General features: G+C 40.7%; 1 protein-coding gene across 2 annotated transcripts in view; it reads left to right on the top strand.

Moving 5' to 3' along the window:
• dclk2a (doublecortin-like kinase 2a) overlaps positions 1 to 16,339 on the top strand; it is a 202,775-nt gene that overhangs the window by 16,870 nt on the left and 169,566 nt on the right. For both annotated transcript variants that reach the window (XM_060926550.1, XM_060926551.1), the window contains exon 2: positions 10,333 to 10,673. In XM_060926550.1, coding sequence (XP_060782533.1) covers positions 10,333 to 10,673 — 341 coding nt within the window. The remainder of the gene's footprint in view (positions 1 to 10,332; positions 10,674 to 16,339) is intronic.

Genomic DNA, 16,339 nt, shown 5'->3' on the forward strand with positions numbered 1-16,339 from the left:
ACCCAAGATGTTAGAGGTTCAATGCACCGATGATATGAAAAGTTTTTTTCAGATCAGCACAAAAGAAGCTTAGTACCATCAAGCTTTTTCTCTACAAAACACAACCTTCCTGTAGAAAACATGATTACTCAAAATCATATCCTGTATATTCTTGTTGGTTTCCTGCATGTAAACATCTGTACATCTTAACTAAAACAGCCAAGACTCCCCCAAGCCCACCTCCCAAGAACGCCCAAGTTCCACACTCTTACTGTATGTCATGAAACGAAGAGTATGATTTTCACCGTCCTCTTTAACATCTATCCAGCACAGCTCCGGATATCGGTTATATTCTTAAAACGTGAACATTTCCTCTGCTGACTGACCTTCATAAACCCAGTCCAGCCACCACCTCAGTCAGTTGCTGAAACTCGTCCAAAGTGCTGCTGCAGGCTCAGCAGTTTCACTGACCTCAGTCTTGATAGGTTTCAAGGGCACTACAGAAGAAGGAAATAAAAGAGTTCGATGGTCCACAAGCTTTAATACAGCCTTCTCAGGGTTGAGTAGCACAGTGATGAGTAGAACTCCTGCTACCTGATGTGATGCCACCCAAAGCACCTTCCTGATTCATCTTGATACTGGTCTTCTACTTGGAGCTTCTGTATCTTAGTGACTTGACTTCTGCTGCTGTCGATGGTCCCACATGGAGTTCCCAAAACTCACTTTATGGCCAAGACTCTTCAATGCCTCCGTGGACAACCTCACCTGTATACTAGGGCTGTAACGATACACCCAACTCACGATTCGATTCGTATCGCGATTTTTGACCCACGATTCGATACGCCCACGATTTTTTTTTTAAATGTTTTTTTAAAGTAGTAAATTTGACTTATTAACATTTACTTACTTACATTAACTATTTAGGGCGGCACGGTGGTGTAGTGGTTAGCGCTGTCGCCTCACAGCAAGAAGGTCCTGGGTTCGAGCCCTATGGCCGGCGAGGGCCTTTCTGTGTGGAGTTTGCATGTTCTCCCCGTGTCCGCGTGGGTTTCCTCCGGGTGCTCCGGTTTCCCCCACAGTCCAAAGACATGCAGGTTAGGTTAACTGGTGACTCTAAATTGACCGTAGGTGTGAATGTGAGTGTGAATGGTTGTCTGTGTCTATGTGTCAGCCCTGTGATGACCTGGCGACTTGTCCAGGGTGTACCCCGCCTTTCGCCCGTAGTCAGCTGGGATAGGCTCCAGCTTGCCTGCGACCCTGTAGAAGGATAAAGCGGCTAGAGATAATGAGATGAGATGACATTAACTATTTAATAACAAATAATTCAGACCACTGCAGAGAATGAGTAATATGTATGCAAAAATGAACAAATGTATATCCAAAGACTGTTTTATTTCTCAAAATAATACTGTTGAGCCGGAAGCTGTGTTTCTTTCGGTTCTGAAAAAGTCATTTTTCCAAATCGTGTAAATCCGTTAAGATTTTTTTTTGGGGGGGTGGCTCTCTCACTGTCTCACTCTCATAGGGCCAATGATTTTCTGTGATCGCGGAAAACAGATGGAAATTACGGAATTTTTATGGTGAAACATTGCTCGCGTGTCAAAATGTAACTGCTGCAGAAGGCTTCCGCCCAAGCAGACATGCCTTCAGTGTTGCCAGATATTGCTAACGTTTTCCACCCCAAAATATGTTCAAAACCAGCCAAAAAGCACCTAAAACCGCCCAATCTGGCAACACTGCATGCCTTTCCGGTCAAGTGATTGTGATTGGCTTGTGGCACACCTAGCCAGCCAATGAGCTGCTTGTTTACAGATTCGCTCCCCGCGTCGCAACCAGAATGGCGACCGCTTAAAAGAAATGAATGCTCTGCCAGTGGCGAGTGTGGACGTTGCGTGACTCGCAGAAGATTGTCGCAGGTCGGCGAAAAAACGACTTACTAATAGATATAAAAAAATAAAAGTAATTTAAGTAAGTTTAAAATGTAATTTAAATAAAAAGTAAAGTATTCATAAATTGAAGTTTGGAAGCGCCTCTGTTTTTGGGCTGAGGAGAAGTTTGAAAGGGTGTACCGCGATTCTGCCTTCTTGTATCGCGATATGGATCGTGGCTCTGCGTATCGCGATTTCGATTTCGATACGCATATCGTTACAGCCCTACTGTATACGTGTACTTAATAGCTGCGGCGGGAATCATAAAGACAGACCTGGACTTGTCCAAGGCTCTTATTTTAAGAAAGTGTCTTTCAAGTCTATCTGACATTGTGACTTGTGTTCTATGCTGTACCAGATGCAAATACCAGAGGACTGGCCCCCACTGTAACATTCACTATGAAATAGGCACAAGACTGAGGGCTAGAGAAACAATGATTGATTCTGCCCAATGCGCTTTAATGGTCTGGTTAGTACGAGGATGGAAGACTTCCTGGGAAGACCAGGTCCTGGCATGGGAGGGGCTTTGACTTTTGACAAATGCAAAGTTAAGGGTGTTCTGGCTCACCTAAAGTACATTGTAGGGTATCAGGATTGATTATTCTATAGTATTATACATACAGGACACTTTTTTGATGGAATAAAAACACGTGTTCTATTCCCTTCTAGCTGGTTTCATTCATTTGGTTTGATAGCATGCAATATTGTTAGCATATCGCTTATCCTACGTGTATTACGTCACTCTTTTAGAAACTTTCATCAGTTTCACGGTTTGATTGATTCGAACAACCTAAAACAACACAAGCGTAAGGCATTTTTCATGCAAGCAATGCACCTTCTCCGTACAAATGCTTTGTCAACTGAGCTTTGGTAGACCACCAGCTAAAGTTTTGAATAACTAATGATGTCACGTGAAACCCAAGAATTGGGGGTGGGGTCAGGGTGGAACAGGAGGTTACCATGATGGGAAATGTAACAAGAGTGCTGAGCATGTTGCAGATATTACGAAGACATAAATGGGTTTATGGAGGCGGGATGTGCGGAACTGCACGTATATGTTCAGATGATCATGTGATCAACATTTTAGAAGAAGATAAACGTCATGTAAACTTTATCAGAGGTTCACATTTACAAGTCATATAGAAAAAGTGTATAGAAGTGCAATGCTATGCATAAGTCCTAGGAATTTGGAAACAGAGAAACGAGAGAAATGTTGAAGGAAAACTGAAGTAATTTGTAAACTTGCTTTATTTCTTAATTAACGTGTTATTCAATTACGTTTTTGGTTTTAGTAACCTTATATTGTGACTCATATTGGCAACGAATTGCAATTAAATATTATACTTATCGGCCTATTCAGTTTTTTGCCGTGTTGAATTTAGTTCGTTTGGTCCACGGCAGGCGTCGCTTATCCACGCAATCTTCACGAGACTTGTGCGAGACTTCGAAACGTGAAGAAGTGTCAGCCAGGTGTCAGCGCTGCCATTTTGAAAACTGTTTTCCAAATGAAATATTGCACAAAAACGAGTTTAAATGACAATTACTGACTACTTTTTTCAAACTTTCCTGATTGCTATCAAAACAAACAAAACTTCCGGCTTGATTACATCAGCATTCGAAAGAGGGCGCACGCGTCTTTTGACAACGTTGGCAGATGTCGGTGACTTTGATTTCCGCTGTACGTTTTACTTCCGTCCTACGATGTCTCGCACAGGTCTGAACGAATCTCGTTTACGGCCATCGCTTTGACATATGGACTGATATATTACAGAGCATATTTCAAACACTCATAACTTGCTATAGCAGCGACAAAATAGCGATCAGAAATGCATTCCGATATTTAATAAAATGAGAAATAGAATTTTGATAATAAAATATTTGCCTTCAGTTCTCCTTTAAGTTTTCCAGCAGTTCTGTCTCACTTCCAGAGTGTTAACATAATCTGGATTGAGCACTTGAAAAATACTCAATGGCCACGTGACAGCTAGCAGCTAGCTTTTTACATGCTTAAGTAGCTCAAGGTGAATATTTCCCAGTTACCTCGCAACAGTGTTCTCACACCATGATCACTTTTACAGCAAGTGTTTCGTGTTTTCACTTTTCGAAAGCAAGAAAGAACCGAAAATACATCATGTAGAGTATGGTGTTGATATAGTGGTGCTTGAAAGTTTGTGAACCCTTTAGAATTTTCTATATTTCTGCTTAAATATGACCTAAAACATCATCAGATTCAACTCTGGGATGTTGGTGGGTTTCCTCACATGAACTGCTCGCTTCAGGTCCTTCCACAACATTTCAATTGGACTTTGACTTGGCCATTCCAAAACACTAACTTTATTCTTCTTTAACCATTCTTTGGTAGAACGACTTGTGTGCTTAGGGTCGTTGTCTTGCTGCATGACCCACCTTCTCTTGAGATTCAGTTCATGGACAGATGTCCTGACAGTTTCCTTTAGAATTCGCTAGTATAATTCAGAATTCATTGTTCCATCAATGATGGCAAGCCGTCCTGGCCCAGATGCAGCAAAACAAGCCCAAACCATGATACTACCACCACCATGTTTCACAGATGGGATAGGGTTCTTATGCTGGAATGCAGTGTTTTCCTTTCTCGAAACATAACGCTTCTCATTTAAACCAAAAATTTATATTTTGGTCTCATCCGTCCACAAAACATTTTTCCAATAGCCTTCTGGCTTGTCCACGTAATCTTTAGCAAACTGCAGATGAGCAGCAATGTTCTTTTTGGAGAGTAGTGGCTTTCTCCTTGCAACCCTGCCATGCACACCATTGTTGTTCAGTGTTCTCCTGATGGTGGACTCATGAACATTAACATTAGCCAATGTGAGAGAGGCCTTCAGTTGCTTAGAAGTTACCCTGAGGTCCTTTGTGACCTTGCCGACTATTACACGCCTTGCTCTTGGAGTGATCTTTGTTGGTCGACCACTCCTGGGGAGGGTAACAATGGTCTTGAATTTCCTCCATTTGTACACAATCTGTCTGACTGTGGATTGGTGGAATCCAAACTCTTTAGAGATGGTTTTGTAACCTTTTCCAGCCTGATGAGCATCAAAAACGCTTTTTCTGAGGTCCTCAGAAATCTCCTTTGTTCGTGCTATGATGCACTTCCACAAACATGTGTTGTGAAGATCAGACTTTGATAGATCCCTGTTCTTTAAATAAAACAGGGTGCCCACTCACACCTGATTGTCATCCCATTGATTGAAAACACCTGACTCTAATTTCGCCTTCAAATTAACTGCTAATCCTAGAGGGTCACATACTTTTGCCACTCACAGATATGTAATACTGGATCATTTTCCTCAATAAATAAATGACCGAGTATAATATTTTTGTCTCATTTGTTTAACTGGGTTCTCTTTATCTACTTTTAGGACTTGTGTGAAAATCTGATGATGTTTTAGGTCATATTTATGCAGAAATATAGAAAATTCTAAAGGGTTCACAAACTTTCAAGCACCACTGCAAATGCACTGATTTCATGATATTTAAAATGTGCTTTTAAAAAAAATATATCATTGTTGGTTGTTTTTCCTCCTGTGATGCTCCAACATGTTGTCGGTTCCTGTATGACAAAGGTCCATTTTTAGAGCAGCTGCATGTGCCGTAGTGCCAAGCTGTGCCTACACACACACACACACACACACACACACACACACACACACACAGAGAGAGAGAGAGAGAGAGAGAGAGAGAGAGAATAAACTTTCACAGTTTCTTCAGTCATGTGGATAAAGACTAGCGTTTTCAATCTTTTTACAGCATGCAGCAGTTTACACATGAAATGCACGAGTTCTGCAGAACAGACTGTTTTCCAAGGAGAAGAATGCTTATTCATTCATTCATTCATTGATTTAGTCATCCCTTCTTGTGGTTTCCATTTACCATCAGTGTGGATTTGAGTAGGTCTTTGGGAAAGGGAGGGCTCAATTTAGCACTGTTCCCCTGGAATGTCGGTGAAAACACTCGGGACGTCGGCCAAGACCGCAAGAGAAAGTGAAGAGAAGAGAGAAGTGGCCTCGGAAATGTGAACCTCTGCATTCCACCCGGACATGTGAATAGTTTGAGAGATTCACTGTCCCGAGAGTCTCCTAAACTTATGCATGAAGAATTACATCTTTCTGACAGCACTTCCGAGAAGCAGGAAGTGTGTGTTTGTGAGATTAAAAAGAGTTGTTCAAATTTCGATTGCAGCTTTGGAGCTGTTTCGTGCATTCCAGAGATTGTGGCAGGCTATAAAAGGCTCTTTGAGCTGCAGCACAAGTCTTCCTGGGGATACTTGATTAGTGGAAACAATCTTGTGTGTCGCATACATGTCAACCTTCGGTCAATCAAACCTGTATAACCAACCTCCAAAATCCGTATTTCCCTTATAAAATCCGTATAAGATGCAAATTAAAATAATTTACCTAAAATTTGAATGATAATTAACAATGATATATCCCAGTTACTTTTTATTCAATATTAATAACAACAATAAACCTTCAGAATGAATACAAAGCTCCAATGTTTGACAAAAACACAAAGTGTTATCAGCGTAGTTACGAAGGAAATACTTCGTTGTTTGGAGACAGGTTTCACCGAGCGGCTATTATGCACGAGACTTCATATTAGCCACAAAGTCAGGAAAATCTGTTCATAAAATTACGTTATAATGACCAAATACAATGAAAAGTATTTTTCCAGTCTCACCTGTGAAAGGTAATCCCATGTGATCTCGTTTGGACGGTAAACCTGTTGGTACAGTTAAACGCAGCACATGAATGAGGCATCTTTATTCTCGGCTACTGTCTAGACGATTGAAGAATCTCCACTTTGCCACATCCAATATGGTGGCGAGGATGACGTATGATTCTACGCAGAAGGCGGCGTCTATGTTTATATGTCTATGACTTCCCGGTTGGTGGGATTCTCGCAATGCGGTGTGCGCATGATCAAAAGTGAAACGAAGTCTCGCTACCACAAGATAACGCGCGATTTCATAAGACTCTTTACTGGCTGTCTGTGGTGTACAGTACGTTTGTAAATGTTATGTGCTCTTTTATCATCGTGGGAATTGATTATAGCTCTAAATAAATATTGAAGTTTTTTTAAAGAATCCGTATAACTTTATTTATACGCCCGTATACTACGTTTATTGAATCAAATCCGTATAAAATACGGACATTCCGTATAGGTTGACATGTATGGTGTCGGAAGCACAAGGACTGATCAGGGATCGATTGCTGGCTTGTAATGTCTTTAACTGTGCCACATAAAGTGTTCACATGCAGCTGTAATATACAGCATTATTATCCATACTGGACACTTTTTCGATGGAATAAAAGCACGTGTTCTATTCCCTTCTAGCAGGTTTTATTCTTTTGGTTTGATAGCATGCAATATTGTTAGCGTATCGCTTATCCTACATGTATTACGACACTCTACCTAATGGAGAATGAGTGTTGAATATGGTTTACGATATTGCATGGTTGTCAAGACAACATGACGTCACACGTCAGAGCTGATGCGAATGTCCAATGAGAAAGTTTTCTGCTGTGCATGCGCCATTTCTTTGTTCACTGGGAAAGAGAAAGATGCGTTGAACATCCAAAAGGCGACCAAAACTTCATTAGATCTTCTTCATGCAGTTTTCCAAGCAATGTCGAACTTTTACTATTAGAACTGGGACTTGAGCTCAGCCAAAACTTAGCCAGAGTTCAAAACAGCAACAGGGCAAAGGATTTCACAAGGGATTAGCGGCAGGCTGCCAGGTCGCTCTGTTGTATGTAGCTGTTGATGTTGATTTTTAAAAGTAACTAAGTAAATTACACCGGGAAATGAATACTTAAGTCTGAGTGAAAAATACTGTAGTGAGCATGCAGCGTGGAAGAAGAATCTGGAGACAGAAATCTTTGTTTCTTGGTCGTTAGCCTGTGCTACTTGCTCTCAGTAACACTGGCTTGACCGCTTTATTAGCAGTCGCTAACACTACTGATGAACGCTACACCGGCTGGAAGATGACTTCACTGACTCGTGGTTAAACTCGCGTTGGCCTTCGAGAAGGCCGAGGGCGATAAATTTTTGGTCCCTCCGATTATAAATCAAAATCTGATTGGTTAATTCATCTGTCACTTCCTACATAAATATACACTGCCATGGTCTTCTGTCCCGGCAATAAAGTCCGAACCAATGAGTGAGCAGCTCGAAACTCTTCTCAGCCTAGAGACAACAAACAAAAAAATCTCATTGGATAACTTGATTTTAAAGCTAGACTGCCTTTCAGATCTTTCAAGTGTAGGTCATAAAAAGAATTTTCCCCGACACCGAATTATTTTTGTTTAGTGGACTGAAAGCTACTGAATTTGAATCACAGACTTCCAATTTTATTCGTTTTTTTTAAATGGAACAATTAATGAATTTAACGCCACGTAGCCTGAAATTCTCCGCTATTTTTTCCTGCTTCACCATGACCCAATACAAGATACTACATCATGCATGACGTGGTGTGCTTTCCCCGTTCAAAGGCATTGTGGGATACAAATTTGAAACAGGAGAGAAAAATGGAGGGGCGGCATGGTGGTGTAGTGGTTAGCACCGTTGCCTCACAGCAAGAAGGTCCGGGTTCGAGCCCCGTGGCCAGCGAGGACCTTTCTGTGCGGAGTTTGCATGTTCTCCCCGTGTCCGCGTGGGTTTCCTCCAGGTGCTCCGGTTTCCCCCACAGTCCAAAGACATGCAGGTTAGGTTAACTGGTGACTCTAAATTGACCGTCAGTGTGAATGTGAGTGTGAATGGTTGTCTGTGTCTATGTGTCAGCCCTGTGATGACCTGGCGACTTGTCCAGGGTGTACCCCGCCTTTCGCCCGTAGTCAGCTGGGATAGGCTCCAGCTCGCCTGCGACCCTGTAGAACAGGATAAAGCGGCTACAGATAATGAGATGAGATGAGAGAAAAATGGAGGACGAGTGTGCGAATGAAACGTGAAAGACCGACTCCAGTAACGGAAAGAAAGTGAGAAGAAAAGACGTTATGTTCTATACGAAGGAAAGGAAACGCAGGACCAAACTAATAAATATCGGCAGTCAGTGAGCATCTCGGTGTGATCAGCCGTTCGTTTAGCGACAGAATGATGGAACTGTCAGTGCACGCTCAAAGGTAAACCTGCGCATGCGCACACACACGGACTTCCTCTGTCTGCTTGACTGCGTGAAGCGAGCGATTTCATGCACGTTATTTGCTTTAATCCCCTCAAATTAAATAACTTCCTAGCCACAGAATGACCTGATATTTTGAGATATTCCAGAAGTAAACATATATCACAATGACCGCATTTCAGAAGGAACTAAATCTCATCTCATCTCATTATCTCTAGCCGCTTTATCCTTCTACAGGGTCGCAGGCAAGCTGGAGCCTATCCCAGCTGACTACGGGCGAAAGGCGGGGTACACCCTGGACAAGTCGCCAGGTCATCACAGGGCTGACACATAGACACAGACAACCATTCACACTCACATTCACACCTACGGTCAATTTAGAGTCACCAGTTAACCTAACCTGCATGTCTTTGGACTGTGGGGGAAACCGGAGCACCCGGAGGAAACCCACGCGGACACGGGGAGAACATGCAAACTCCGCACAGAAAGGCCCTCGCCGGCCCCGGGGCTCGAACCCAGGACCTTCTTGCTGTGAGGCGACAGCGCTAACCACTACACCACCGTGCCACCCTAGGAACTAAATTTCACCGATTTTATGAACTCGAAAAGCCGTCTAGCTTTAATGTTTTCAGGACAGTAACACTTTCATTTCTCACGCAAATTAGATAGAAAATGAGGCTGAATTAGAAGAGAGAAAGCAATTAAAGCATGAAAGAAATTAAATATAACATGTGGAATGTTGATATGTTTGGGCCTTCTCGGCCTAGAAGGCCCTGACAGTTCCCCTCCGTTTACAAGAGAAAAACATTCCAATGTTCGGTCGGCATATACATATATAGATCCACATCCCAGATGAGTAAACATCTGGATATTCTAATATGTGGCTTGGCGGAGGTATGTATGCACCCTACCGAGTGTCCTTCTAGTTTTAACTGTAAATGTCCCAAAGTCTTTTATTCCTCTTACAGCACAAGAATGTACCAACAGTCCAAATTTATTTATTAAAGAATCTCACACTGTTCATTTTTATCCATTTAGAGTTACATTAAATGTTGTCTAACATCTACAGAACATGGTAGAAGAAATGTCACCATATCCAAAATGATACTTTATGTACAGGTACGTATGTGGTACATCTGCTGTACTAGTCCATGTGAATGAGCTGTTACTATAAAGAGAAACAATTTGTGTAAAACCCTCACAAACATGCCTTCCAGAGGAGAAAAGTCAAACCCTACAGACCTAACTCTACCCCTCCAATTCCCCTGACAGGTGAAAGCTACGTCTGCGCCTCCAACGAACCCTTCCGCAAAGTAGACTACACCAAGAACGTCAACCCCAACTGGTCGGTGAACATTAGGGCGGGCACATCACGCTCTCTCTCCTCTTTACCCATACTAAAGAACGAGCTGAGAGAGCGAGAAAACAAGGACTTCATCCGGCCCAAGCTGGTGACAGTCATCCGGAGCGGAGTGAAGCCACGCAAGGCTGTGCGCGTCCTCCTCAACAAGAAGACGGCACACTCGTTCGAGCAAGTGCTCACGGACATCAGCGATGCCATCAAGCTGGACTCGGGAGTGGTGAAGAAACTCTACACGCTAGAGGGGAAGCAGGTAGGAGGGGAAATTAGTCATCAGAATTAATTTAGGAATAACTGTGATTATTCTATTCACATTCACTGGATATGAGCAATCGCACGCTCTGATCGGCTATTCTTCTATGAGAATATCAGCTCATATACCATGAGTAGAGAAAAACAAAATGGTGGAGCGTGTTGCTGAACCAACCGAGGATGAAATAAAAACTACTCGAAAACAAAACCCAAAAAAATGCAACAAAATATGGAATGAAAGTATTTGATGGTAAGAACGTATTTTTTTTTCAAGAATTATTATTATTATTATTATTATTATTATTATTGCATTTTTCATAAATTGCTCCTGTCATTTTGCCGGTTTGTTTACGTTTTTCATCTTTAAGCTTTACAATTTGTTGATTTTCTTAGACTGGTTCAAAAGCTGAAAGAAGCAGGGCTGTGAAAAATCCGCGGATTCACGGAATTCTGCAGATTTGATCGCAAAAATACCATTTTTGTAAATCGTGTATTTTTGCAAAAAAAAAAAAAATGTCGTGGGTGGGGGTACTCTGCTAATGGTTGGGGACCATAATCGCCAATGAGTACATTGTTTACTGGATGGGGGGGGAATCTAACACCAGGTGTCTCTGTATTTTATGACATCGTGCAAGTTATATATACACGACATCGTAGACTGTTTTACGACACAGTGGCATTTGTTTTTTATCATTTTCAGGTTACTCTTTTCAAACACGTGTTGACAATATACAGTAGCTTGCGATTAAGTGATAAAAGATTTTTTCGGTACGTCTGTGTTGCGGAGAGACATTGTACAGAGCGAGGATGGCGATAATGACAATATGAAAAAAGTAGACAAGGAAAACGGTATCAAGAATCCATGGAACTGGCAGCGGCTGGAATTTAAAGTCAGAAACGAATATCTTTATGAACACGTCCAGAAGATCGAGGAACCAGGCAAGGCGTACTGCACGTTATGCAGATCGGGAGGAAGAACACGCTCGGTCGATCACGTGCAGGGAAAGAAACACGCAGAACTGGTGAAATTAAAGCTGTCGAGTTACAGATGGCCAATGTGGATCTGGAAAAAAGACATTGTGGTGTTTTGAATGAATGAATGAATGAATGAACCCTTTATTGTCACTGTTACCAGTGAAATTGACCATCAACCTGTCCTTCCAGAGGGGGAACAGGACAGGAAGACAGGGATAAAAGGAAAGGAAACACAGTCGTAACATGAGGAAAGATGAGGAAAAAAAGAACCCCCCCCCACTATGCTCCTATCAGGAGTACAGTGTGGGAGCATTTAAAAACCTCCGCACAAGCACACAATAACACAAGTACACTTTAAAACATGGGACTGGGGGGGAAGGGGGGAAGGAGGGGGCAATCAGGGGTGGAAGGGGAGGGGAGGAGGTAGAGGTAACCCAGTGCAAGCAAGCAGCCAACCGCTCCTGCAGCCATGCAAGCGGCGCTGGTCACGCACCCGCTTGTCACACTGGGGGTGAAAAACGGCGACCGCGGAAAATTGGGGAAGGAATGTGAAGAATGCGAGAGTGTCTCCCAGCAGTGACCTTCTGGGGGAAATGTTGTCCCAGCAACGGCCTTGATCAAGGCCGGTGCTGTTCAGGGAGCCGAATGTCGATAAGATAGAGATTGTTTGGTCTTTCGAACAGACGCAGTTTTTACACGTCCACACCACTTGTCCATATCTGTCCATTTCATCCATTCTGTTCAATTCAATTCCATTTGGTCTCCGAAATACGTATTCCTTGCAAAGCTGAAAGCTGCTATGAGATAACAACCATTTTGTGGTTAAAGTTCTGAATGTCCACAGTCTGAGTGCCGACAGCTTTGCCCACAACTCCAATCATATCGGGCAGCTTTGTGGGGCTTTGAACAGCTGTCACCGTTGTCTGATTTCCTCGATATACCAGGGCAATGCCTAATCCAATCAGCAAAAGTCCTGTAATCATGGTTCCGAATAGGTAGATATCTCCAATGTCCTCCACAGACGTTCTGGCAGGACAGGTGGGTTCCCCCGAACCCAGAAACTGTGTCAATTTCGTTAGGAGACCAGTTTATCAAATCCATGCTTTTTTAGTTTAGAAATTCAATGCGGAGAGAGTCTCTCAAAAAAAATGTATAGGCAGACAAGACGAAACAAAGAGCACAAGCAGGAAAAAAAGGAGAGGAGAGGAGAGGAGAGCAGAGATGTGACCGCCTTCCGTGAGAGCACGGAGAAAAAAGAAAAAAAACATTCATTTGTTGAAATGGCAAGAAATGAAACAAGTTTTAAAGTGACATTTTTAAAACAAAGGCATGTTATTGATATTTTTACTTGATTTTATAAACTTTCTAAATGGTTTTACTGTGTTTCTTGAAATGCCTATCAGTATTTTCAATCTTCATTTAATTCATGTCGCTAAACTGTTCTTAATTAATGTATATGTTGGTTTATAAGTAAGAAAAATTATTTCAAGTCGTGTTCTATTTTTTCAATATCATGAAAAAAACTGATGGATAGTTTTAATGTCAAAACAAAGCTATAATCATTAAAATATGCACATTTTGGGAGCAATTTTCTCTGTCAGGAGATGCTAAGAATGTTCTATTTGATGCAAGATTTACTTGGTTTCTGGAGCCATGTGGACTCCGTACCCCCAGACCCCCTACATTTTTTTTCCTCGGATTTTACTTTTTCCATTTCACAGCCCTGAAGTTGTTTGAAAATTACAGAACTGAAATGTCGAAGGAAGAATTAAATAAACGTCTAAAGCTATTCTATACCTCGGCACGACAGCAAGACGGCACTTTCGACAAATAAACAACACTAAAGTCAATTCGTGCAGCCATCGATAGATTTTTAAGAAGTCCAGCGAATCCGAAATGATTTTGTCTGACGTTTTGTATAAAGTTTTTATTTATCGAATTTGCAAAAAATAAAAATAAAAATGCTCTGTTTCTCAAAATCCAGTGAACGTGGATAGAATAAAACAGTTATTCCACTCGATCTCGTCTTGCATGGCTTATAGCCAACAAGGTGCTACGCGCCTCATCGGCTGTCGGCTCATGTACGACGAGATTTCGTGGAATAACTGTTAAATATCTGGAATTTGGATTGAATTTGTCCAAGCTTTTATAAGCATAACAGGCCAAACATACCATAGTAGCAAGTTTTATTCTTTTTTTAAAATTATTATTCATAAAAGAAGAATTATTTATATGAAGAATTAAATGTAATTTCTGGACGCAGATAAAACATAGTTATTGAATATTTTGCTGTCAGTCTTAATTCCTGGCTCTTCTTTATCTCTCATAATGCCCTCTTTTATTATCATAACATTTGTCATTGAACGTATGCTTTTAGTTTTGAACATTACTTTTTGTAAAAATGAGAAAATTACTATCTACTAATATATTGTTGCGCCAATCCTTTTTTTTTTTTATGCGATAAATATACAGTCTCGCTCTGGATCAGGTAATTGGCCAAATTCCAGAATTTTACATTTAAAAAACCCCATTGTAAAGTCATACCTGTATCATTCACCTCTAATATTAATACTGCAATGCTTTTAGGAAACTCAGCCTCAATACTAACACGTACTTCTTTTCAATTAATTATTTAATCATTTTTTGGATGCCCAATATCAATTTTACAAATTAGTTTTACAATTTAAAAAGATATTTCAAATGCATACGAAGATATTCGGCCTCACTCATCAGCTATTCAGTAAAAATATACTGAACTTGATTTTTTTTTTCACTAGCATTGATTTTCTTCACGTTTGCATGCGTTATGTTGATCAGCATCAATCAGCGTAGCTGTGTAACACCCACAAAACTCCATAAAAGGCAAAAATCCCGGCGTTGAAAATGTCAGAATGATGACTAAATGGCGAAAGAGTGACAAAATTTTCCAATAATGCCATACTTGCCAACTTTTCAAAATTCTCATGGGGGAGAAAAGTGCGTGAACGACATTTTCAATTGGACGAGGGTCTGATGCGCGGTTGAAACGATAAAACCAGTGGATCCCAATTAATTGCAAACCATTTGAAATTTATACAATTAAAGCGTTTTTGAATTGTTGATATTGTTCTATCAATTACTATAGGTTACGGGATTCATGTATCAGGCATGAGAGAGCGCAGAGTGAAAAATCTGAAATAATACTCATCTTGAATTTTAATATAATAACAATGAAAGGGAAGTCTTAAATCAGATTTTTAGCTGAAAAATCTCCTGCCTGAATATTGTATACATACAGTACAGAGACTCACAGAAAATAACACAAGCGATGCTTTAGAATAATGTTTATAATTTCTTAAAATAGTCACAGTGAATGAAAGTATTATTGGATTGGATCAAATGTGTTTTCCTTCTGTAAGCTCATGTAAAAATACAAAGAGCTATAATATCATATATAAATTAAATTAAATTTTAATAAGATTTAACCAAAATAGTAACAACTCAACTAAATAAATACTGCGCTGTCTTAATACGACTAAAATGCATCTCTCTCACTAAACACTTTCCAACAGAATTTTTAAAAAGCACTAGAAATCCTATCGGAATGCATCAAAGGAATTTGCTCATTTGCAAACTTTGAAAGTTTTCAAACTAAATGTAAAAATGGCACTATAAATACTACCATACTATCAAAAATATACTCCACAAAGAAATTCACTCGAATGCAAAATTTTAGTCCTACCAAAATACACTCACTAGTAATCTTTCACTTAAAACCTCAAAACTCGATCAAAATCCATCACTTTCCAGATAATTCACTTGTAAACTTTCAAACATAAATTCAAAATAGCACTAAGACACTCCCACACTATTCAAATACACTCACCAAACAAATTCTCGGTCATGCAAAATTTCACTAAACACTTTAGAGGTTGTACAGTTTGTTTCTGAAATGGTAGGGAAGACCAGTTTAATTTCACACTCAAATGTCCATTATATTCTGATTTAAGGAATCTTTACCTTAAAATGTGTAACTGGCTGGTCGAATATTTGCTTATCCATGGAAATTCATTCTCCCATGCAACCTGGTATTTGCATTCATATTTTTGCCGTTTGGTATTGGGTTTAGTGGCCATGATGAATGACTGCTTGTAAAAAACGTCGGACAGCCTGGGTGAATCCTACATTACGGAAGTGACTGTCGTTCTGTTCGTTGATTGGTTAAAAATCAGTTGACGTCAGCAGTGTTTCTCATACGATTCTGATTGGACATAGGGCCCGTTTACACGAGGACGCTGTCGGGTAAAAACGACTAAATATTTTATCGGAAGTGCCTTTCGTCTACACGGGGACGGCGTTTCCGAGGCTGAAAAACGGAAAAAATTGAAAACGCCTTCCAGAGTGGATAAGTTAAAAACAGCCCCCGTTGCATATCCGTCTAAACTACCCAATACGCGAAACTCTGCTCGGATCTGCTCACGTCGGGTACGCGTTTACGTCATACATATGTTATATACTGTCCATGCCAGCCTGGGAAGTAAGAAAGTAAGTAAAAAAGTAAGAGCATGTCTGATTACATCGATCCAACGGACCTTCAAGCTGCTCTGGCAGCTTTAATAAACGTCCAGGAGTCCTTCGAACATCTATACCAAATCTGCACATATACCGTTAATGAACAGAGGCGGGTATAGCATGCTCTTACTTTTTTACTTA

The sequence above is a fragment of the Neoarius graeffei genome, chromosome 7 (assembly GCF_027579695.1).
Source record: "Neoarius graeffei isolate fNeoGra1 chromosome 7, fNeoGra1.pri, whole genome shotgun sequence".
NCBI classification, from domain to species: domain Eukaryota; kingdom Metazoa; phylum Chordata; class Actinopteri; order Siluriformes; family Ariidae; genus Neoarius; species Neoarius graeffei.